At 36.5% G+C, this 26,916-nt stretch overlaps 1 protein-coding gene across 4 annotated transcripts in view; it reads left to right on the forward strand.

Annotated features, from left to right (window-relative positions):
- Positions 1 to 17,822, forward strand: part of LOC117315076 — a 30,056-nt gene extending 12,234 nt beyond the window's left edge. For all 4 annotated transcript variants that reach the window (XM_033869218.1, XM_033869216.1, XM_033869215.1 and 1 more), the window contains exons 8-14: positions 1,255 to 1,410; positions 2,295 to 2,485; positions 7,080 to 7,224; positions 7,738 to 7,802; positions 12,486 to 12,579; positions 13,063 to 13,178; positions 14,848 to 17,822. In XM_033869218.1, coding sequence (XP_033725109.1) covers positions 1,255 to 1,410; positions 2,295 to 2,485; positions 7,080 to 7,224; positions 7,738 to 7,802; positions 12,486 to 12,579; positions 13,063 to 13,178; positions 14,848 to 15,546 — 1,466 coding nt within the window. In that variant the 3' untranslated portion in view covers positions 15,547 to 17,822. The remainder of the gene's footprint in view (positions 1 to 1,254; positions 1,411 to 2,294; positions 2,486 to 7,079; positions 7,225 to 7,737; positions 7,803 to 12,485; positions 12,580 to 13,062; positions 13,179 to 14,847) is intronic.
- The last annotated feature ends 9,094 nt before the right edge of the window (positions 17,823 to 26,916 follow it).

The raw sequence follows: 26,916 nt of genomic DNA on the forward strand, positions 1-26,916 counted from the left end.
GGCAAAATCATGCAGAAAAAATGTGATTTTTTTTTGCATTTTACCATTTTGTGGCTTTTTGGCAACAAAACTCACTTTAAAAATTGTTGGGGTTAGTTTTGGAAAGATTGTAAGTCCACACCCTTCTTATTTGGTTTATACATCCGTTAGAGGTGTAGGAGTGATATTATATGGCATAACATTTCAAAATGACATGCTTATACATACATACATAAAAAAGGAATGCATGGTGTGATTGCTGCCGCCGTTGAGCTTCCGCAACAAATGATTGCATTGTTAGAATTGTTTGTAGTAAACAATTTTCAAAATTGTTACATGTTTAGCCTACCATCATCCGGTTGTGGGCATTTCAAATTGTCCAGCGTCCATGGTCTGTCTGTTGTCCGTTAACAATCTTGTTTTTGCTATTTCTTGAAAAGTACTGGAGAAATCATTTATGTGTTGACTCCCCTCCGTCTCTGGTTGGACCAATTCAGTTTAGACTTTTGGTCAGGAAACAAAAATGGCCAACAGGTGGCAATCTAGGATATTGATATTGAAGTTTTGTTAAGCTGTTTCTTGAAAAAAAAACTGGTGGTATGTTTCTCAAACGTCATGTAAAGGTTTCCTTATGTACATGTACGTAGTTGTGCCATTTAATTTGTTTTTGTTCATTTTTCATCTGGAAAAGAAAATGGCCGACAAACATCCATATTTGATTTGATAATTAAAGTTTGCCATCTGTATTTCTTGAAAAGTACCAGAGGGATATTTCTCAAAACTACATGTAGATTCCACTTGATCTTGTTATCAGATTATTAAGAGGAAAAGAAAAAAAGGAGAACATTAAAGAGAATATAAATCTGACATAGAACCGATAAAGATCATTAAAACGTGGTCGTAAATATCCCTCTCGTTGTTAATTAAAAAAGAGGAATCACCTATTACTTTTTAAATTGATCAATGCCTTTTGAAAATGTGATTTGATTCCAATTACATTTACAGATTTTATTTGAATAAATCTTTATCAAAATTCAATGATGATTGATATTCAGCTCGACTAATTGAAGTTTGCTTATAGGAATAATCTTGACCTATACTCCATGTCCCAGGAGGTTAATAGACTAAAATCTCTAAACAACGTCATATATAACCAATGAGCCCTGATATCCGATATTGGACTTGCATCATGCTGGAATGATTTGTTATACAATTTATTTAATTTAATAAGCATAATGATTTACATGGAGTTTTGTTTTGCTGTCCTCTTTACAGCGATTACACTGAGGGATGTGATGGATTACAAAATGAATGACATTCGTTTACTGTATCCTGGCCACATTTGGCCATTCTCAAGATTCCTAATCATTAAAATATCAGCTGTTGTCAACGCTATGCATAAACAAAAATGCACACATGGAGATTTGTATGGTAAGTTGGTATAGATTAAAGGTATAGTCATTGACCTGTGATATGGACATCAATACTATAAATTTGACTATCACAACATCATCTGTTGTGCAAGTTAACTTTTCAAGCAGAATTTCAAATATCTTTGCTCTACTGACTTAATTTGCCTGTAATTTCTTTGGTGTATTATACATCTATACTTGTACATACATGTTTCCATTTGTTCTTGACGAAAAGGGATAATTACTGTTTTTGATGCCATATTACAACCACAATCTAATTTTGAATCATTTAATCCAAAGGGTTAGGATGATCTATAATCATCATGCTTCATCCGTCGCCGTGCACTGTCCGCCGATCGCGGTGCGTAAACGTTGTATCAAATTCCAATTGTGGGATTTAGCTGAAATAATCTTGAGATAGTGTTGAAATTTGTCATGTCGGTCAGATATCCAAGATGGCCACCATGGTAGCCATCTTGAAAAACATATTTGAAACTTTTTCTCCAATTCCACAGGTGCCATTGAGCTGGTAATTGGTGAGGATATTAAGGAAGGAGAGCCAACAAAGTGTTGGTATTTTTGGTCTTATAAAAAACTTTGACATGGCAGCCATGGCAGCTATTTTGTAACAAGATTGCGCAATCATGGTTTTCCTAAACAATACCTGTTTTCGATCGTCTTCTTAAATTCTACCTGTGGGTTTAAGCTCTACCTTACCAGAAATGATCCTGAGATAGTCTTGATCAAGTATTGTTATTTTCGGGTTGATTCAAATTCCAAGATGGCCACCATAACCAACGGTGCCACTATTCTCGCTACAGAGAATGCCGACTACAATAGTATAAGGGTCTTTAATTTAGCGTCAGATGACCATTAAGGCCACTGAGCCTCTTGTGTTAACAGGGGACAACGTCTGTCTTCAAAAGCACCCTGATGAAATTATCAGAGTTGTCCTCATTGATTATGGAGATTCAAATAACCATGTGGAAGATCAAGAAGAGTACCAGAAGGACAAGGACGATTTCGCCTTTTTAGTCAGGATGTTAATCGATGCCTGGAAAATGTCTTACAAGATTTGGGAATGTAACCTCAAGGTAATGTTTTAATTTTGGATCCTGGATGTTTGGGGACCTACTTGAATCACTGTCACTCTGTATATCCGTACATCCATCTGTATGTTTATCAACTAGTTGTCTGATAACTTTAAAATATGTATACTTGACATTTACATATTTGTATTAACCCAATCGTAAACATTAAATTACAAATTAGATTAGATGTTAAAACAAATACATGGGTCAAATATCGAGATCAAATGTGAAAGTGAAGGTAGGTGAAAGTGAAGTTTTGGGGTTCTTCACTAAGGGAGATTTTGTTTTAATATGACATTACGAAGCTAAGTTGGTTTGAATTATCAAGATTTTGGGGGGTTTTGCACCGATGGACATATTGTTGCGTCATTAAAAAAATGAGTGTGTTGAAATTAAAACAAAGTCAAGGCTAGTTTGCTGAAATGTAAAATTTCAAGGTTAGTTCAAAGGTTATTGACAAAGTTGGATCTCGGACTAAGACCCCTGATGACTATTTGGGGATATTTTCAGGTTTATATATAAACAAAAGCTTACAAATGAGTGCTATACTGATATATATATTTCAGTTGTGTAGGAAATGTAAAGGTGCAATGACAACAAAAAGGTCATGATAATCCATAGTTCATAGTCAAACCTGTCATATGTGATCTCAAAAAAGGTCACATATGACGTACACCCCATAAAACACTGTACCCCACTAGTCCGAAGTCGACCTTGGCCGTCCGTCCTTAAACAATTATTGTTATTGCTATTTCTAAGAAAAGTACTACATGGGGATCTTTTTCAAATTTCATATGTAAGTTCCCTTTGGTACCTTTTATGCATATTTCATTTTGGGACCAGTCAAAAAACAACATGGCCGACAGGCAGCCATCTTAGATTTTGACAATTTAAGATTGTTATTGCTATTTCAAAGTAAGTACTGAAGGGATCATTCTTAAATTTCAGATAAAGGTTGCCCTTAGTCCCCTCGAAACATTCGAAAAACAACATATCCGACATGCAGCCATCTTAGATTCTGACATTTGAAGTTTGTTATCGCTATTTCTCATAAAGTACATAAGGGATCATTATTAAATTTCAGATGCAGGTTGCCCTTGGTCCCTTCGAAACAGTCGGAAAACAACAGGGCCGACAGCGCACCACTGTTAATGTTGTCCTCCATTTGATAAGGACCTAAACTTTGACACTATTTTGTCCTTGTCTTTATTTCCCTTTTCACAATGTTGTACGTGCTCAATAAGCTTTTAAAATGAAAGTGCAAATTGTCCTCTTTATAACGACAGCCCTCTCAGGTCAGTGACATATTCAATTAGGTCACGTGACTGATAAATACGGTAACATTAACACCGTTGTAGATTTTCGCAAAGTGCAACCTCTAAATCAATTCTTTCAAAGAAGCGTCTTGAATCAATGGAAATGGTATATCGGTATTCATCTGAAAAGTCCTTTGAATCTTATTGATTTTAATGGTTTCCTTCAAAAACTTTGATTTATTGTCAGGGAATGGCCCGACTATGGCATTTTGGCTTAATAATCAAACCCTTCCCTATTTTTCACGGAAATCATCCAGGTTCACAGCAGGATATAAGTGAATAAGTTAATTTCCTATTCAGAAAGTCTCATTTCATATATTTTTGAAGTTTGATACAAGGTTCCACTTTTGGAACAAACTACGATCAATACTAATGTTCATGTCCCGATATTGGAACTCTTCAGTGTTTCAGTGATGAAAGGCAGCATGGAAACGAGCAAACATCACTACACGAATCATAATTATTTAGATACATTATTTGCAGATAATTTTAACAGACATAATGTTCGTTAATAAACGTGTTTAGTTAAACCTACAATTTTGTAGCTTTAATAGCCAAAGCCATGGCCTTCATCTCATCGTTGTCATGGCAGTCGATCCAGGCTTCGATCAGGAATGCGGTGACAAAGTGAAAGTAGAAGTCTAAAGCTTAATTTGCCGTTATCATTCAACTATATCCGTAACTAACATCATTTGATGTTGTACTATATCTCATTAATTCAAACATCGAAAACCAACAAAAACACTGCAAAATGAAAAAGGTAGCCTTTGTGTCAGGCGGTGCAGACACAACGTGGAACCTTTCAACAATGTAACGTCATCGGAATTTTGAAGTTTCAACAAAGTACAACAATGTACATTTTACATGAATACACTAATGATCAACAGAATGGCACCAAACATTAACATTGATGCGAGGCAGCCAAGTTGTTTCCGCTATTTATCAGAAAACACTGAAGGGGTCTTTCTGCAATTTGATAAGTAGGTAGCTCTTGTTCCCTAGTTATACATATTACAGTTTGGGACCAGACGGAAAATAACATGGCCGACATGCATTCATCTTGGTTTTTGACAATTGAAATTTGTTTCGCTATTTCTTAGCAAGTACGGAAGGGATCTTTCTCAAATTTCATATGTAGGTTGCTCTTGATCCAAAGTCGTGCACATTGCATTTTTGGATTGATCAGAAAACAATTACCATTGCCGACAGGCAGCCATCTTCGATGTTAACCCTTGAAGTTTGTTATTTCTCACAAAGTACTGGGGGATCTTTCTGAAATTGAATTTGTCAGTTGTCATGGGTCCCTTGTTATAGATATTTTTTGGGAACAAGTAGGAAAACAACATGGCCAACACACAGACTAAAATTTCATGTAGCATCTTTCACATTTTTCAAAGATAACTTTTCTGGAACAGGATAGAACCATAGGATATGCTATCAAAATATGCAGTGCCTGACTGCAAGTCTTAGGCTGGTAGGTTGATTCTTCTATTGGTACTGGATATGAAATTCTTAAGAGAAAACCACATTAAAATTGAGTTAATTTTGAAATGTAAATTTTAATATCTTGATAAGCTTTGAATTTAAAGTGATGGCTTTTGGTTAATAGCCAAGTATAGAAATCGTGCTACTCAGAAATATAAACAAATAAGATATAGAATAAAGATCAGGGGGAGATAACTCAATGTTATCTCATCCACCCCCTAATTTCTGGTCTTTTTGTAATAAATGAAGAAAAAAAGGTCAGACGAGAAAAAAAAATAGGAGTGGAGCCATTATTTAGATAAAAGAGTCGAAACACAGACACAGAACACGAAACCGGGCAAGTGACAACAAAAAATAACCAGTTATATCACCAAACACTGAACATGGGTATTGGCAACAGAACAACCAAACATATCACCGAATACCGAATCGGGGTAGTGACAACAGAACAACCAGACACACACCCACACATTGAACCGGGGTAGTGCCAGCAGTACAGCCAACATACCACCGTACCCCGAGCCACGATATATACCGTTACAATTGAAATATAGAATGTATGTCCGTATCTGTCCGGTCTATGGTCCTCCTTGTAACACTACATGTGTCATATTTTCATCATCAATCCCCCCTGAATCTCAATTTCTCTCTAAATTCTGCTACAATGCCTCCAAGATGAGAATCCCGTCCGAAAATGTGCTAGTCGGTCCCATCATCTGGTTTCCAGGGACGCTAGATGGCACAAAATGTCATATGCGGTAGCTATATGTAGAGACCAACCAACCAATTGTTTTCCCATAGACCTTAGTGTTAACGTTTTGGATGATTTCATTCAAATTCTTGAATTGAATATGACGATTATGGTTTATAACAAAAGTTCAACGTTCTATACACAGGGGCTGTTTCAAAAATATAATTTTTCAATTGGTTGGTTGTTCCCTATATAGGTTCATCTTGTTTGAAAAGTACTGGAAGTTTCTCAATTTACACAGGTGAATAAGGGGAAGGAAAAATAGAGAGAAGACCAATCTGACATTAAACCTATAAAGATCATTCAATGATTAGCGTCAATATCCCTCTGGGATGCTTCGATAAAGGGCTATCAAAGGTGTGAAAATGAATGAATTTGATGTACTTTAAGGTCAGAGAGGTCATGATATTAGGGCAGTAGTATAGTTTAATAAAAATTCAAAAAGTTTGTTCAATCATATGACCCTGATCTGTACTTCATTGTCACACTGGTCATGTGTAAAATTCTTATTTTAAAAACTTTAAAAAGACTCTTGTTAATAGTTCAAGCTTTTTCTTGAGTTCTGTCAAACAATCCTACGAGAATCCTGACCAAGTGTTGTGTTGTTTGGTGGGAATGTTAAGAATGGAAGACGGTAAAGTGTTATTTTTAGCCTAGTCAGAACCCTTGCAGAAGCCATGTTTTTTTTTTCTGAACACCACCAACATTTCATAAAGATATCATCTTGACAAAAGGGCCTATATCTGCATCCCTCCATTTAGCTGAAACTTGTCATGAATGATCTTGTGATATGTATGAACCAGTATTTTGTTTCTTGGCGATTCAAAATTCAAGATAGCAACTATGGCTCTTACTTTTGAATTACCTCCATCTCCAGTCCAACCATGCAGCAGGGGTTTGTTTGAAATTGGCATGCTTTTTGTAATGCAATCCAAATTCCCAAATAATTGCAAACTGTTCCCGGTGCATACCACTTTGCATTGGCCATACTGCTCATGGCGATATAGCTTGATGTCCTTTAGTGACCATGGATTTCTTTTTTCAGAAAACACTATCCTTCAAACAACTAGATGAATCAGAACAAGCTGAGCAACTAGACAGCATGCAAAGGATCCTAAAGAGTGAACCCCCAGCTGATATACAACCAATCCTGGAGCTACTTCAGAAACAAAAAGATGACAATGACATAGGTAAATTTAAGTTTCTAACTATTTTCTAAGCAACTTCAAGATACATATGCACAAATTATTTTCAACATTCCCTGTATATTGTATATCAGTTGCTCATCTACATACATTTTATATATGCTTGATATTTCGACTAGAGTCTTGAAAAGATTATGTTAAAACTGCTGCAGCTACATGTTTAACCAGAAAAAATCTCTAGCGAACACTTGAAGTGTAGTGTCCTAAGGTTTACTACAGAATATACTAGGTAGATAACATATTCAAGCATCAGTTACTGAATTGCCATTAGACATAATTTAAAATTCGTTAGATTTAGTAGTAATGGATTGCTATTTGATCGTATGCAATTTTGTGTTCTGACTGACCGCCAGTGGCTGATAGTTGAGGCCAAAATGTTTTAAAGCAACTAAAATATATCGCATATAATTTCTAGTTATTATTAAAGGCCGCGTGTCTCTTGTTACTTAGAGGTGAGATGTCAATCTTGGTATAAAACTTTACTTTATTTCATTCCAGACAAGGCCACGATGTTGCAGGATGTCCGTCCTATACTGTTTAGAGAGAATCCTGTCCAAAGACCTGTAAGTTCTAATACAAAGTGCATTCATTCGAATACCCAAATTTCTTTCAGCAAATTCCATATTATGTATTTCATAGGCTTGTTTAATGGGACTCACAATAAATAGGAAATATTTTCACAAATTCTTTAAAGTTCTACATCTTGTTTACAAAGGAGTTGGTCCTATTTGGTTTGAAGTATCTTTTAGTGGAGTGAAACCAGCTTCGTATAGATAATAGTTCTGGCCTCGAGGGTCCTTGGAGTTTGGCAAAATAGGGGAAATTTTACAGATGCTTGAATAGTCTTTTACTGCTAATGGAATGACAAACTTTAACCCAAAGTCTATATAAATCCTCATTGTTTGAAGAAAAAAAATCGATTTTAGGTCGCCTGCATCTTCGCTAGCCAAGGCTTCTGATTACGTTACACTACACGAACCCTTGGCGGATACAGTCGTAAGTTCTGGCCCTCTAGCGGAGATTCGAAATTACCTCCCTATATTCATGAATTTTTCGACCAATCAAAATGAGCGTTACCAATGTACTTCATCGGTGATGTTTACAGACACACATGAAGGCTTGTGTCAATTTCGATGAGATGTGTGATCAATGACTTGTATAAATTGATCAAACACTGTGAATGTTTCCCCAATGATTGTACGTCTCTTAGGTAAAATGCCATGACATTGTCGACAATGTAGTTCTGTGCTGGGTGCCGCAGTTTTTGTTTAATGCGAAACCAAGCCTGAATGTAAAACGCGATTTGATTGGTTGCCCAGGGATTCCAGGGCGCGACGGTTTGAACACGACTATATCCTCCAAGGGTTCGTGTAGTATAACGTAATTAGAAGCATTGGCTAGCGAAGATGGGTCGCCTGATACAAAGTCAAAAGTAACGTATTGTGACCGTCTTTTCTCGGGCATCCTTCGTAAACAATTTACATTTTTGAATTTTTCTCAGAAAACCAAAAGGCCCAAGGTCATGGTATTGATCTAGTAACATCCTTGAATTAAGGGCTTTAAGTGAATTAAGTGTTTTGAAATCAATTACTTTGACCTGTTTTCAAGATCACTGGGGTCAATTATGTTAAGATATCAAACTGACTTCTCGTTTTCAAGAAGGATCAGTCATGATATTGATCAATTATCACACTGGGATGAAGGGCTATCAAATGTGTTTGAATGAATGACATTTATGTACATTTAAGATCACAGAGGTCAAATGTACTGAACCAAAAATCCGATGGTCATGATATTGAAACGGTAGCATGATTCGACAACAAACCGAAAATGAGTTTGACCTTACTTCAAGGTAATATTGGTCATGTGTTAGATTCTTAATTCAAAAGCAAACAAAACATCAACTGTCATTATGTATTTCAGAACTCATGTATCAATTAACGCAAAAGGGGCTCCTGTTAACATTTTAAACAATTTGAGGTCACCTGAATCAAGTGACCTATTCTAATCTCATTTTGTCCGTCGTCGTGCGACAGCCGTCGTCTGTCGTGCGTCCGTAAACAATTTATATTTTGACTTCTCCAAAACCCCTAAACCTAATTCATTGCAATGTGGTAGGAAGCATCTATTGCTAAAGGTCAACCAAAATTGTAAATTATATCCCCCCCCTCCCTAGGGTTCTGAGGGTCGAGGCTTAAAAAGGGTTATTTTTATTGAAATTTCAAGACTGAAATTAGGTAGAATCAAATACTCTTTATAGATTGAATGGTTTTAATGTGCACTACTTAAATTATGAATTTCATGACCCTTGGGTCATACGTTTTCCCCTGGGGAGGGGGTAAACTTTACTATAGTTTATGTAGAGAAATCACATTTTCCCCTTGTATTAGCTCACCTGGTCCGAAATACAAAGGTGAGCTTATCCCATACCGTAGCGTTCGTCGTCCGTCGTCCATCAACAATTGACTTCTTCTTTAATAATCACAAAGCAATTCGACCAAATTTGGTCAGAGGCATACCTATTGGGTGGGGACTCAAAATTGTACAAATGGTTAGGCTGACCCCAAAGGGGCCTGAGGAGCGGTGTCCAAAGGGGTCAGTAGAGCTATATTGATATAAACGACTTCTCTGAAATCGAGCAATGGGTATCGCTCATATTTGCCTTGGAGCATCACTATGAGATGGGGATTTAAAATTGTACCAATTATGGGGCTGACCCCCCAGGGGCCTGAGGGGCGGGGCCAAATGTGGTCAATCAGGCTATATTGATATAAACGACTTCTTCTTTGAGACTGAGCAATACACATTGCTTATATTTACCTGGTAGCATCATTTTTGGGTGGGGATTCAAAATTGTCAAAATGATGGGGCTGACGTACCAGGGGCCTGAGGGGCGAAGCGAAAAGGGATAAATTTGGCTGCATTGACATAAATTACTTCTTTTCTGAAACTGAGCAAATTATATCGCTCATATTTGTCTGATAGCACCACTATTAGGTGGGAATTTCAAATTGTACAGATAATGGGGCTGACCCTCAGGGGCCTGAGGACCAGTGCTAAATGTGGTCAATTTGACTATATTGATATAAACGACTTCTTCTCTGAAAACCAGCTGTGAATATTGTTCATATTTGCCTGGTAGTATCACTATAGGGTGGGAATTCAAAATTGTACAAATGGTGAGGCTGACCCCACGAGGGTCTGCGGGGCGGGGCCAAGAGGAGTCAATTTGGCTAAATTTATATGAACAACTTTTCCTCTGAAGTCTGGGGAAAGATATTACTCATATTTTACTGTGAGCATCCCTTCGATTCAAAATTGTACAAATGGTGTGGTCGACCTCCCTTGGGACGGAGGGGCGGGGCCAAAAGGGGTCAATTTGGCTAAATTAATATAAACAACTTTTTTTCCGAAACTAAGCAATGGATATCGCTAATATTTGCCTAGTAGCAAGCCCCTGGGGTAGGGATTCAAAATTGTACATATGACAGGCTGATCCCCGGGGAGCTAAGAGGCGGGGTCAAAAGGGTTCATTTTGGCAGAATTGATATAAAGAACTTTTTATCTGAAACTAAACAATTGATATCTCTAATATTTGAATGGTAGCATTCTCTTGGATTAAGGATTCAAAATTGTACAAATGACATAGCCAACCCAATCGGGGCTGAGAGGCCGGGCCAAAAGGAGTCAATTTGGTTAAATTGATATAAAATGTAAACATCTTCTTCTCTGAATCTAAGCAATGAATATCACTCACATTTGTATGGTAGCATGGTCATGGGGTTAGGATTCAAAATTTTGCAAATTTTGGGGTTTACCCCCCAGAGGGCTGAGGGGTGGAGCCCAAATGGGTCAATTTAACAATAGTGGCAGCTACCCAGCCAAGTATAGACAAAAATTACGTCACAGCTTCCCTACGGATACACGTATGCAACAGGTTGCACGAGTTACCTCCCCTTCCCGGAGACAAAGTTCCTAGACATCACCGTATCAACCAATCAGCCCGGCAATTGTATAATGCGAAAACCAACGCTGTAACAGCCATCCAGCCCAGCACAGGGCCCGGTGTAAGCATTGAAATTATCCCAAACACTTGCACACTACCAAAACGCGTCAGAAACAAGTCAGAGAGACGACAACCTAAATGGCAAAACCCAAAACGCTTACCTTGCATATCGGGGTCCATGGCCTTTATATCAGGGCCACCCTCACAACTGTTCCCCATTTAGAGTCCACGACGCAACCAATTCCCTGCTGGAAGTCTCTTGCACGCTCACTTTCGCGCGGTTTTATCTTTAGTCTATTTCACACCTTCTATATGTCTGACATAAACGTTATAGTCTGTTTCACAGTTCTACGTATTCATATAGTAAACTAGGATAGACCGTTTCATTAAACTATATAAATATGCAATGGTATAGTCTGTTTCATAACACTCACATGTGTGTGGTAGCATCCCTATGGGGTTTTGCCAAAAGTCAACTTCATTTCATTGATTAATGCATGTTTGGCATAAAAAATTCACGTACCCATATAAAATGCCTATGATATGTTGACATATCAATACCAGTGACAAAATGCTTGATCATCATTGTTGTTTCATATCTCATAAAATCCTTGTAAGCGATAAGCCTTTCTGGGCCTCTTGTTTGTTTTATTTATATTTGAATTCATTCTAATTTGGGAAATATATAATCAGCATTGGGTGACAGTTTGATAGCATGCACATGTTAGCCCTGACTGATCCCGAGGGGGGGGGGGGGGGGGGGGGGGGGGGGGGCTGATAGGAGGTGCTTAAAACGGACAATTGACAGAAATTTCAAAAATCGCCTTCTCTACTCTCAGACATGATGCAATCAAGTACTCTTCATAGATGGAATGGTCTTAGGGTGTTTCACCAAAATTGTGATGTCATGACCCTGGGGTCTCAAGTTGACAGGCGGGGACATAAAGGGTCAATACATTTAACTGAAATATTTCAAATCTGAGGCATAATCTAAATTAAATTCAACTTGTCATGAAATATCTTGGGATATGTAAGAACAAGTGTTGTCAATATTTCCGGGCAATTCAAAATTCACGATAAAATCTTTGGCTGTAATTTTTTTTAATTTTTTTTTTTTAATTCGATCCCAATTCCAAATTCGATTGCAAATGTTTGTCGGTACATACCACTTTACATTGACCGGTCCGCTCATGAGTGAATAGTCGAATGTCCATTAGTGACCATTAATTTCTTATTGCAGGAGTCACCATCCTTCCCACAACTGGGTAAATCTGAACAAGCTAAGCCACAACAAATGCTTGATATCTACAAACAAACAAATGACAATGACAAAGGTAAATTCAAGTTTCTAACTACATCTTTTTTTTTTTGTATTTTCATTAAGCTTCAAGATATAAATGCATTAAAAATTACAACCTTCCCTGTAGATTGTATATAAGTTGCAATGTCATGATCTAGGTAAATTTGAGAAAATAATGCTTCTGATTTTAACTATTGTTTTGAAAAGATGAAACTTGGTTTACTGATACATGTATATTCTAATAAAGTCAGATGAGTTTGACCGTGGGACCTTTTTATTTGAAACTTGAAAGTTTGATCTAAATTTACTACAGAATATATTTGATTTAGTATTATGTAATGGCATTTGCTCGTATGCCCATATATGTTCTGAATGACAACAAGTGGCTGATCTGTGAGGACAAAATAGTGTAAATCTACTGAAATGTATCAGAAGGTGATCGTCATTACAGATCATGTGCCTCCTGTTACTAAGAGGCCAGATGTCTGTCTTTGTTTAAAACTTTATTTCATTCCAGACAAAGACAGGCCGTTGGAGGAAGTCATGTCTAAGCTACCATCACCTCCAGATGATCTTGAGAACATCCAGCCTGTACATGACAGTGCTCAAATTGATTCAGGTTCTAGTGAAATGGTAAGTGCACTCATCTTCCACTTGTTTAGTACAACCACTTTACTTACTTCTACTATATTTACTGTACAAAACAGTATTGGCATTGATTTTTAACTCGTCTGGTCTGAAAGACCATTGACTTGTAGTATGCAATGGCATTTCTATCAATCTACTGATCGCAAACAACTCTCTGAATTTCAAAAAAATGGTCTGAAGCTGATGGTATTATAGGCCCTCTAGGAGGCTGAAGTGTGAGGCCCATATGATACTATAGTCATCGTGCTCCGTCTGTCGCCACCCGCCGTACACAGTCCGCAATTGTTATTGACATCATCAATAATCGAATGACGTAACATTACCGGGTCCCTGACCTCACCGGTACTCTTTATTTGCATACGTGAACTTATACTTTGCCACTATTTCACTAGAACTTACAATGTTGGAAATTTGCTCTGTACAAATAACATGAGTTTGTTTGAATCTGGGGTATAGGCCCTCAAGAGCTAAGCCGAATAGGGGAAACACAGGGAAATTACAATCTGGAGGGCCAAGGTGAGCTTATGCCATACCGTGGCGTCTGGCGTCCGGGCCGTCCGACCGGCTATCAACAATTGACTTCATAATCGCTGATTGAATTTAAGCAAAAATTGACTGGTAGCATTGTTATAGGTCTGAGATTCACAAGTTTACAAATGGTTGGGGTGGTGGCTTGCCTAAAATGGTTTAATTTGGCTGAATGGATATAAACGACTTCTTCTTTAAAAGGAAGCAATGTATATTGCTCATATTTGACTGGAAGCATCACATTGGGTAGGAATTACAAATTGTACAAATGATGGGGCTAACCCCCGGGGTCGGAACGGAGGGGCCGAAAAGGTTTCATTTGGTCGAATTGATTCTTCAATTTATATCAACTACTTCTTCTCTAAAGCTAACCACTGGATATCTTTTAACATTTGTGTGGTAGCATGGTTATTGTGGGTAAGGATTCAAAATTGTACAATAATTGGGACTGACCATTCAGGGGCTAATGGACATGGCCGAAATGTGTCCATTTGGCTGAATTGATATAAACAACTTTATCTCTAGTACTAAGCAATGGATATTGCTCATATTTGACTGGTATATGTAACACCCTATGTGATGGGAATTCATAATTGTTCAATTAGTGAAGTGGCTCCCCCAGGAGCCTGAGAGGCCGAGTAAAAAATGGCTGATTTTGCTTAATTGATATAAACAACTTCTTTTAAACGATAATAGTGATATAAGGATAGTACTCATCTTTGACTGATATCATCCCTATGTGGTGGGGCCAAATGGAATCAATTTCATTTCATAGATCAATCCACTTTTTGTTATAAGAAGCCTCATATATTTTGAATTACAATAAAAACGAAACACATGTACCCATATAAAAAAAATACTGATAATTTATGAGAATAGTAAGATGGGGGACACACACTTATGCATCATTCGAGTTTTGTATCTCATGAAACCAGGTGAGCGATACAGATCCTCTTAAAATTGGTATATGATTGTTTTTAGCAATAGCAAATATAATGATGCTTCTTTTGAAAACAAAAGCTCGTTACCACGGTCCCATAAGAGGTGCGAAGCTATTAGCCTTCGTCTTTCAGTTGTGGCTTGTAATGATAACCTAATACTCAAAATTGATTTTTCATACTAATAGGTTCCTTGCGAGGCCTCGACAACCTACACTTCTTCCAATTGGGCAACTTCGTCGTCTACGCTAGTACTGAGGGAGCCAGAAATCGAACTGTCGACGTCTATAGCAAGCAGCCAAAGTCAAGCACCTAAATGTTCATGGGGTAATAAAATCAATACCACTAATGACCAGGAGCAAAATCACGGCACCCCTCCAGCCCCAAGAACAAATATCGAGAGGGTTCTGAAAACAGGTTGTATGCCTTTATTGCCGCCAGCAAGAAGAGCTTGGGGAGAAAAGCAGGTGGACATAGGCTTAATACATTGGCCACCACAGGACTGGCAGACACTGACTGGAAAAAAGAAGCTTGATAAATTGGTGTATGCCGCCATAACATTGGATGGAGGAGATGCTGCCACAACAAAACCAAACATCCCTTTCCTCCTGGACAAATACAACATGCTCCGTTTACCAGGAACAGAAATCCCCGATATGAATATTGATGCAGGAAAGCCCAGCGATATGGCGAGCATTGCAAAGATGTCCAGGTACTCCACCTTCCACATAATAAGAGAAATGTGTCGTTCCGAAAGTCATTCAACAAACCAACTGAACCTACTGAAGCAGGTGGAAGCTGCCTGGTCTGTCAGGGATAAAACAACAGATGATATCACCAGTCGTCTGGATTCAGCTGGTGTGGATCTACAATTGGAGGATATTTAAAACAGTCAAACAACTGACATAAGTTTGGCAAAAAAACAACCAACCACAGTTTAATTTTACATCAAACGAACATTCCAGTTCAGAAGAGATTGTAATATCCGTGCATCATATGGGAACCACGGAACCAAATGATTTCCCATGAACAATAATGTTAACGTTAACCACTGTCCTGCTTAAATGGAGTTTTCAACACTGGTCCACTAGCCATAATTTTGAAGAATGTCATCTCGGAAACCTGTAAATAGAATGATTGAAAATTCTACTAATTTTAACTTTTTTACATGGGGACCACAATCTTGTATTGAATTCAGCACCAAAAATTCACATTATTTACAACAAAATACACTATTTATAAACTCCCTCTGACAATTACAGGGTAGTCTTTTATATATATTTCACATCCATATGTATTGCCCAGCCCACACATAAAACTTTGGAAACCTCTCACCTAAATATCCAATCAGTAGGCCCCGATGCATTCACCTTCCTATTAGATATTCTGTCCAAACGGGGAAAACCCGCAATCTATTTTTTATTTTGTTCTGTGGTCCCTATAGATATATTGTCTGAAATTTGATTATTTTCTTTTCATTTGCGTTTTTAATATGTTTTAATCTAGATAGAAGAGTTCCACTGATTTCTGAGAGTTCAAGTATCCAGTTATTCTGATTGTATTGCTTTTTTGTATTTTGTGTTGTAGATATTTCGTTCCAGACATGTTTTATCTTTGTTCTTTTAAAGTAAGACGACTATTCTTGAAAAATACATCATGATTCTCAAATAGGTTCTGCATGTGGACATCTGATGAGCTTGTTGGTTAAATGGTCCGGATATTTCCTCCTTTTTTTGACCGATCTTTGGTATTTAGAAAACATTTTAGAAACCATATTTTGATACAAAGTTGTGTTTTTTGTTTGGATTTTTTTTATGGCAAAAAATACCCTTTGTGGTTTTTTTTCTACATTGAACAAAAAACTGATCGGAACAAGGTAGGCTTTATAATGATGATATGTGGTGTTTACTCTAAACAATAATTTCAATTCGAAATTTTTTTTTCAAAACCACTTACCCTTTGTTTATCTTATTTTTTTCTGAAAATTTCCTACTTTCTTTTTGACATTTTTTATTTAGTTTTTTTTATATCAAGAATTAAAAAGAGTCGCAATATAAAGTTACTTTTCCCAAAAACATTCTGATTTAACTGTTTTTCAAGACATTTTGCTATCAACTTTTTATTTTGAAGATTTTAGTTCCTGATTAACTTAACATGTCATAGAATTAAATGATGACCTAGTAGTAAAAACATGTCATGGAATTAAATGATGACCTGGTGGTAAAAAAAAAATAGATTTATAACGTGTCAGAGTATAAAGGTGATGTAAATCATACATGTATTTTAATTCAATGTAACTAGTAACGATGGAGTTCGACGGGCGTAGATTGTTCCGCCTCTCAGAATCAATGGACGGTATCCATCCTTAAACAAATGTATGTTTTTTATTCTTAGAGACACTTTAACCAGTTAAATGACATTTCTCAGAAACTTTCCATGACCTAATAAGCAACAAAGTAATAAACGGTATGGTTACTCCATGGGCTTGAGATAGATTCGCTGATATATTATAAGTCTTCTTCTAATATTTTGATCTTATGTAGGATGTTTAGGTCCTTCATAAGAAATGTAATAAATTTGCAAAGAAAACAAAAATAATACATTTTAGTATACATGACAGATTTTGATTTAATTGGGGAAAATTACAACGAAATACCCTCTCACGACAAAGTTGGGGTAATGATATAGCGTTATGTTTATGTGTGATTTATGAATTACCTGTATTTGTATTACTTTCATAGGCTTATGATTTGCCATGCTCTGGCAAGTCAATATTGAACTAATATCAATCATACTTCACACAATGTTCATTAACCGCGAACGAGTTTGTGTTCGCATGGTGCAAAGTAAATGAAACGTCACCATTACTGTTGATAAAAAACGTTTTTTTAAGATTTCGACCAAGCTTCATATATTGGACAAGTATGATAATTCCTTGAACGAGTTCGTGTTTAAGGCCGAGAAGATCAAGGACATTATCACAGTTACTTTAAGTGTGATTTCTCTGCCAGCCCTCACATATAAAACAATTAAAGTTGGATAAAATTGATAGTGTATCAAAAACGTATTAATTTTATTGAAAATAATCATTTTGATATAAAAAAATGATATACCACAACTGTCAATAATTCATGCTAATTAATAAATACTGCTTCTATATCCATATCATGTTTATTTATTTTGTTGTAAATGTATCTAGATATGTGCAGCACTTGCTAATTGCATAATCACAATGTACTTCATAAAATGGCCAATGGCATTCATTTACATGTATAGCTACAACGAGTTATATACGTACAATGTATGTTTGATAGACACGCCCTGTTGAAATTCATCAAAACCATAACGTTCGGTACTAAGTAAGGAAAATGAAAAGTGTTTACATCCATGAATGATTTTTTTTTTTCGGTTTTGGTGACTTTATCAGAGAACAAGATTCCTTTGTTATTTTCTCCCTTTCAGTTTCATAATGTACTAAAGACGAATCTGTTTGCTTCTGAGCGCTGACGTTTAACACAATTGTAAACTATTTTCACCAAATAAGATTATGAGTCACTGTCACTTTACCTTTCTTTATTTCACCTTTTCGGAACACCCAACACAAACTATGTGGGATCATTCATATTTGTTTCCGATTTGGCTGACATTCCTTCAAATCTGAAGATACATCAACACGAATATTGTCATATTACATATATGTCATATCAGGAATAATCTTTTTGAAGTACCCTGCTGGCATTTTTTCATGAGCTGATCATAAACTGGCACCAATCAAACAAAATATATATCTCAACTGCTGTTGATTCATAATGCATGTTCAGAGATATCTTGCAGGGCCATAATTCAAACATTCTATAGCATACCAAACTTTCGGATAGCACGAGGACAATGACGGAAAATATGCTTGGCAAAGTTGTTGCCAATAATGTAATGCAAGAACACAATCGACATTGTCTTCCACTAAATACGTAAACTATGTAAACAAACCTTCAGTATGTTCCAGCGAGCTTACTTTTCCGATCATGTGATTTTCAGCTAAGGCTATTTGCAACAAACATGCTTGGTATTGCTAAAGCAATACATGTCCTTTACCTCCGTACAGCTAACACTTCAGCACTTCTCATTAAACCTGAGCATGCAAATAAACACATTGTTAACATTCTTTGATTATATAATGTTTTCCTATCAAAACACTTGTCATATACATTATTCAAAATAGTAACTGTGATAGGTTCCTTCTTCCTAACAGGTTTCGCCAATAATCGCGTAGCTCCCTCAAAAAATATTTTTTTATACATGTAAATACCGTAAGATCAGTTAAAATAGACGAACTTGTCACCGAAAAAACGGTACAGAATCGATCAAACCAATCATGCGAAAAACTAAAAACCGAAAGTCGGTATATATACAGTACATGTATGTCTGTCAAAACACCGAAACCATTATAAGGATATACAATTACCATAACTGTCTATCATGACACCGAAAAACGGTATAATAACACCAAAAACCGGTAACACCGCAAAACGGTATGTATAATACAGTTATCATAACTGTCTGTTATAACACCGAAAACCGGTATATATACAATTATCATAACTGTCATAACACCAAAAACCGGTATATATAGAGGATCTGTCATGAGTTTCCCTTCATATTAGATTTATGATACGAGTTTTGAATTTTTTTATTTTTGCGAGCCTCTAGCGATCAAAATTAAAAAATTCTAAACGAGTATCATAAATCTAATATGAAGGGAAACGAATGACAGATTCTTTTTATCAAATGACGTTTTCTTTCATCGTTCCCCATCAAAAACTGATTTTCTCTTTTGCCTTGAATCGTCACATCTCAACCAAATCACCCGAACCTTCGAAGTAGGTCAATTATACCGACGAGAGAAGAAATAGTTCTAACACAACTGACTCTTGAAAAGGATTAATTTTATTAAATACACGTCTCAAAACAAAATTTCAGAATTTTTTCATTTAATCTATAATAGATAAATTGTCCTTGGTGTTTGAAACAATGAGGAAAATATTTTAGTTTGAAAGTTCATGAGCGACTGTTTTTGATGTGACGAAGCCGTGACGTCACTTGGCGCGATAATGGAGGCTTCGTTGTACAAATGTCTATTCGCTGTCGCTGTCGTACAGAACCATTGTACGGTGCCTTTTCACTGCTTTGTGTTTATCCTCGTCCACGCGGGAGTTTATGGAGATGTGAAATGTTCCACCGTGAATATTCCCACTGAACATTGTGTTCAGACTGCCGTGAAAAGCGACTTTGGATGCCGATTTGTTGGCAGTGTTGTTTGTTTTGACATTACACGTGTTTGTCGACGACAGTGTCAGCATGTTATTCTGAGTAACCGTTGAAGGCAAGTTGTAACAAACTACATTGCCGTTTTTCATGAGAATTTTATTAAATAATGTTATTATTTGTTTATTTGAAAAGAATCTAGACTAGATATGTCTGATCATCGGACAACGCAACCGCAATTTTCTATCGGAGTTGAAATATGTTACTAGACTAGGGGTCATGAAATAGATGTTTGCCAGGCCTAATTTAACATCTTATAGTATAAATATAATTAAAAAACTTAGGATGTTTACATCTTGGATTTTATCTTTGATAGTAAAATATGTTATGTTAATAGACCAATTTGTCGTTCAGTTGATTTTTTTTCAAAGTTTATAAGCACTAGTCGCCATTTTTACGAGTCGTAGTAAAAAGAAGTAGGTTGTTCCCACGCGTATGAATACAGTTCTCACGGAACCAGCCAATCAGCGTAGCGAAAGGTGTCATTACACTAGTGTCATAAAGAAAATTTATGTGATGGGTTTATGACACCGTATATAACGGTAGTCATATGATAAATGTTGATATACCGAACTAAAATATCCTGTTTTGTCCTTCTGAGAGTACACAGGCAAAATATGTGGAGGTCAATTGAGGTCAGACATGAACAAATATTGACCTGAAATTTGACACGAATTGACCTGAATTGACATGACGACATTTTTCCTGTGTAAGATTGTGAAAATGAAATGAAAATGAATGGCGTCCGACAGTTATTAGTCCTACAAGTGCGAAACAGTTCATTATGTCCCTATACTCAGTGATGAGTCCTTGAAGGAGGTGATATAGATTCCTTACGGCTGTCTGGCGTTCTTGCCAGTGCCAGTGAATGAATGATAGGAATATCATGCAACTATTACTTTATTGTAGGACTCGTCAGTGATGCTTGATATATAAAACTATTTCTTCCTCATATGACTCGTCTGTGATATTAAGACGCCTAACACGTATATTCCCCTTCTTTGACTAGTCAGTGATGTCATGGAAACCATGCACATCTTGCGACCTTCGAGGACTCATCAATGGTGATATGGACATTACACAACTGTTTCCTCCTATAACACATCAGTGATTATGGGGATACCATAACATCGTTTTCTACTTTTCATTTATTATCACACAGGGACGTCACGAAACATCGTTGACCTGCGATGACCCCTCAAAGAATATAAGAACATTAATTGATTCCTCTTCGTAATATATGTTATTAATAGTATCGGTGCCATGCAGCTGTTTCTTCCTGATAAGACTGATCAATTATGAAAGGGACACCACTCAGCTGTTTCTTCCTGATAGGACTGATCAATTATGAAAGGGACACCACTCAGCTGTTTCTTCCTGATAAGACTGGTCAATTATGAAAGGGACACCACTCAGCTGTTTCGTCCTGATAAGACTAGTCAATTATGAAAGGGACACCACTCAGCTGTGTCGTTCTTCTATGACTCGTCAGTAATGGTATGGTAAATGTCTATGCCGTGAATTTAAAGGCCGAAATGAGATATATAAGGAAGAAACATAGTATATAGATGAAACCTACTAGGAACAGGAAAGATCAGGAGATCGCATTTCACGTCATTAACATAATTATAGGGAGTTAGGAAGATAGTAAGTTATGCAGGATTTAATGGGCATTATTAATGGATCATAACAAAATAACATCAGTTATGCATCATTACGTCCGGTGTACACAAGAATATTATATAACTACTTCATCAATAAGTGACACCTAATAAAGTAAGCAATCTCAATAAAAACACCATTTAAAGAAAATTGATACTTTGTGGCAGTGTCAGTGTGATCGGTACATTTTTTTTTATTCTGGGGTGGTTGCATAGATATTTAAATGAAAGCGTAATATAAGTAAATGCACGCAAGTGTACTAATTTACCACTGTAACGCAGCATTGTACTAATGTAAAATAAGGAAACACAACTTATAGTAAATTTTGTTCTAGTTTAGAAGGGCTTACAGCGTTTGTACGAGACGATATTATATACCTATGTTATGTGGCTGTATAGCGACCTCAACAATAGATGTTCTGTCGTGTATATCTTTTTTTGTGAAATGTGAACCTGGTATAATGTAGATTACTATTATCGTATATCTTTAAAGGGCAACGCGTCGTCATGTGTTGCAAACTAGGACAAACGTTACAGTTGTTGCCTCGGTGTTATACACACATCTTTATGTATTGAGCAAAACCTTATTTACTTTGTGAATGAACATCTGATTATTTTACAGGTGGCGTCCTTTAATTATCTTAAGAGACGGGCTGACCTACTGTTAATAGTTTGCTGTCCTGTCACGTTTTGAGCAGCATTTCCCAGTTGTAATTTCATTCATGATTTGACACTAAATGCATCTAGATTGATGTATTGAAACAAACAAATACACATATAGTGTGGACATGTAACAGACATATACACCTGTAGTATAGACATGTAACAGACAGATACACATGTAGTATTGACATGTAACATATACACCTGTAGTATAGACATGTAACAGACAGATACACATGTAGTAGGGAAATGTAACAAACATATATATCTGTAGTATAAACATGTAACATAGAGATACATCTAAAGTATATACATGTAACAGACAGACACACCTGTATTATATACAGGTAACAGACAGATACACCTGTAGTATAGACATGTAACAGACAGATACACCTGTAGTATAGACAGGTAACAGACAGACACACCTGTAGTATATACATGTAACAGACATGTACACCTGTAGTATAGACATGTAACAGACATATACATCTATAGTATATACATGTAACAGACAAATACAACTGTAGTATAGACATGTAACAGACAGATACATCTATAGTATATACATGTAACAGACAGATACACCTGTAGTATGGACATGTAACAGATAGATACACCTGGAGTATACACATGTAACAGACAGACACACCTGTAGTATATACAGGTAACAGACAGATACACCTGTAGTATGGACATGTAACATACATATACACCTGTAGTAAAATCTTGTAACACACAGATACACCTTTAGTAAAGACATGTTTACAGACAGATACACCTGTAGTATACACATGTAACAGACAGATACACCTTTAGTAAAGACATGTTTACAGACAGATACACCTGTATTATACACATGTAACAGACAGATACACCTGTCGCATTGACATGTAACATACAGCTACATCTGTATTATAGACGTGTAACAGATAGATACACCTGTAGTATAGACATGTTACAGACAGATACACATGTAGTATATACATGTAACAGACAGATACACCTGTATTATAGAGGTGTAAAAGATAGATACACCTGTAGTATACACATGTGACATACAGATACACCTGTAGTATGGACATGTAACAGACAGATACACCTGTAGTATACACATGTAACAGACAGATACACCTGTAGTATATACATGTAACAGACATGTACACCTGTAGTATAGACATGTAACAGACAGATACACCTGTAGTATAGACATATAACAGACAGATACATCTGTATTATTGACTTGTAACATACAGATACTCCTGTAGTATACACATGTAACAGACAGATACACCTGTAGTATAGATATGTAACAGACAGATACACCTGTAGTATAGACATATTACAGACAGATACACCTGTAGTATACACATGTAACAGACAGATACACCTGTAGTATAGATATGTAACAGACAGATACACCTGTAGTATGGACATGTAACAGACAGATACACCTGTAGTATACACATGTAACAGACAGATACACCTGTAGTATACACATGTAACAGACAGATACACCTGTAGTATAGACATGTAACAGACAGATACACCTGTAGTATAGACATATAACATACAGATACTCCTGTAGTATACACATGTAACAGACAGATACACCTGTAGTATACACATATAACAGACAGATACACCTGTAGTATGGACATGTAACAGACAGATACACCTGTAGTATACACATGTAACAGACAGATACACCTGTAGTATATACATGTAACAGACATGTACACCTGTAGTATAGACATGTAACAGACAGATACACCTGTAGTATAGACATATAACAGACAGATACATCTGTATTATTGACTTGTAACATACAGATACTCCTGTAGTATACACATGTAACAGACAGATACACCTGTAGTATAGATATGTAACAGACAGATACATCTGTATTATTGACTTGTAACATACAGATACTCCTGTAGTATACACATGTAACAGACAGATACACCTGTAGTATATACATGTAACATACAGACACACCTGTAGTATAGACATGTAACAGACAGATACATCTATAGTATATACATGTAACATACAGACACACCTGTAGTATAGACATGTAACAGACAGATACACCTGTAGTATAGACATGTAACAGACAGATACACCTGTAGTATAGACATGTAACATACAGATACACCTGTAGTATACACATGTAACAGACAGATACACCTGTAGTATAGACATGTAACAGACAGATACATCTATAGTATATACATGTAACAGACAGATACACCTGTAGTATAGACATGTAACAGACAGATACACCTGTAGTATAGACATGTAACAGACAGATACACCTGTAGTATAGACATGTAACAGACAGATACACCTGTAGTATAGACATGTAACAGACATATACACCTGTAGTATAGACATGTAACAGACAGATACACCTGTAGTATAGACATGTAACAGACAGATACACCTGTAGTATAGACATGTAACAGACAGATACACCTGTAGTATAGACATGTAACAGACAGATACATCTGTAGTATAGACATGTAACAGACAGATAGATCCGTAGTATAGACATGTAACAGACAGATACACCTGTAGTATAGACATGTAACATACAGATACACCTGTAGTATAGACATGTAACATACAGATACACCTGTAGTATAGACATGTAACAGACAGACACACCTGTAGTATAGACATGTAACAGACAGATACACCTGTAGTATAGACATGTAACAGACAGATACACCTGTAGTATAGACATGTAACAGACAGATACACCTGTAGTATGGACATGTAACAGACAGATACACCTGTAGTATAGACATGTAACAGACAGATACACCTGTAGTATAGACATGTAACATACATATACACCTGTAGTATAGACATATACAGACAGATACACCTGTAGTATAGACATGTAACATACAGATACAGCTGTAGTATAGACATGTAACAGACAGATACACCTGTAGTATGGACATGTAACAGACAGATACACCTGTAGTATAGACATGTAACAGACAGATACACCTGTAGTATAGACATGTAACAGACAGATACACCTGTAGTATATACATGTAACAGACAGATACACCTGTAGTATAGACATGTAACAGACAGATACACCTGTAGTATAGACATGTAACAGACAAATACACCTGTAGTATAGACATGTAACAGACAGATACACCTGTAGTATAGACATGTAACAGACAGATACACCTGTAGTATAGACATGTAACAGACAGATACACCTGTAGTATAGACATGTAACAGACAGATACGCACCTGTAGTATAGGACAATATAACAGACAGATTACACCTGTAGTATACACATGTAACGACTAATACACCTGTAGTATAGACATGTAAACGACAGATACACATGTAGTATAGACATGTAACAGACAGATACCCTGTAGTATAGACATGTAAACGACAGATACACCTGTAGTATAGGACATGGAACAGACAGATACACCTTGTATATAGACATGTAACAGACAGATACACCTGTAGTATAGACATGTAACAGACAGATACACATGTAGTATAGACATGTAACAGACATATACACCTGTAGTATAGACATGTAACAGACAGATACACCTGTAGTATAGACATGTACACACAGATACACCTGTAGTATAGACATGTAACAGACAGATACACCTGTAGTATAGACATGTAACATACAGATACACCTGTAGTATAGACATGTACAGACAGATACACCTGTAGTATAGACATGTAACAGACAGATACACCTGTAGTATAGACATGTAACAGACAGATACACCTGTAGTATAGACATGTAACAGACAGATACACCTGTAGTATAGACATGTAACAGACAGATACTACTGTAGTATACACATGTAACAGACAAATACACCTGTAGTATAGACATGTAACAGACAGATACACCTGTAGTATAGACATGTAACAGACAGATACACCTGTAGTATAGACATGTAACAGACAGATACACCTGTAGTATAGACATGTAACAGACAGATACACCTGTAGTATAGACATGTAACAGACAGATACACCTGTAGTATAGACATATAACAGACAGATACACCTGTAGTATAGACATGTAACAGACAGATACATCTATAGTATATACATGTAACAGACAGATACATCTATAGTATATACATGTAACAGACAAATACAACTGTAGTATAGACATGTAACAGACAGATACATCTATAGTATATACATGTAACAGACAGATACACCTGTAGTATGGACATGTAACAGATAGATACACCTGTAGTATACACATGTAACAGACAGACACACCTGTAGTATATACATGTAACAGACAGATACACCTGGAGTATAGACATGTAACAGACAGATACACCTGTAGTATATACATGTAACAGACAGATACACCTGTAGTATGGACATGTTTACAGACAGATACACCTGTAGTATACACATGTAACAGACAGATACACCTGTAGTATAGACATGTACAGACAGATACACCTGTAGTATAGACATGTAACAGACAGATACACCTGTAGTATAGACATGTAACATACAGCTACATCTGTAGTATAGACATGTAACAGATAGATACACCTGTAGTATAGACATGTAAC

The sequence above is a fragment of the Pecten maximus genome, chromosome 17 (assembly GCF_902652985.1).
Source record: "Pecten maximus chromosome 17, xPecMax1.1, whole genome shotgun sequence".
Taxonomy (NCBI): Eukaryota; Metazoa; Mollusca; class Bivalvia; order Pectinida; family Pectinidae; genus Pecten; species Pecten maximus.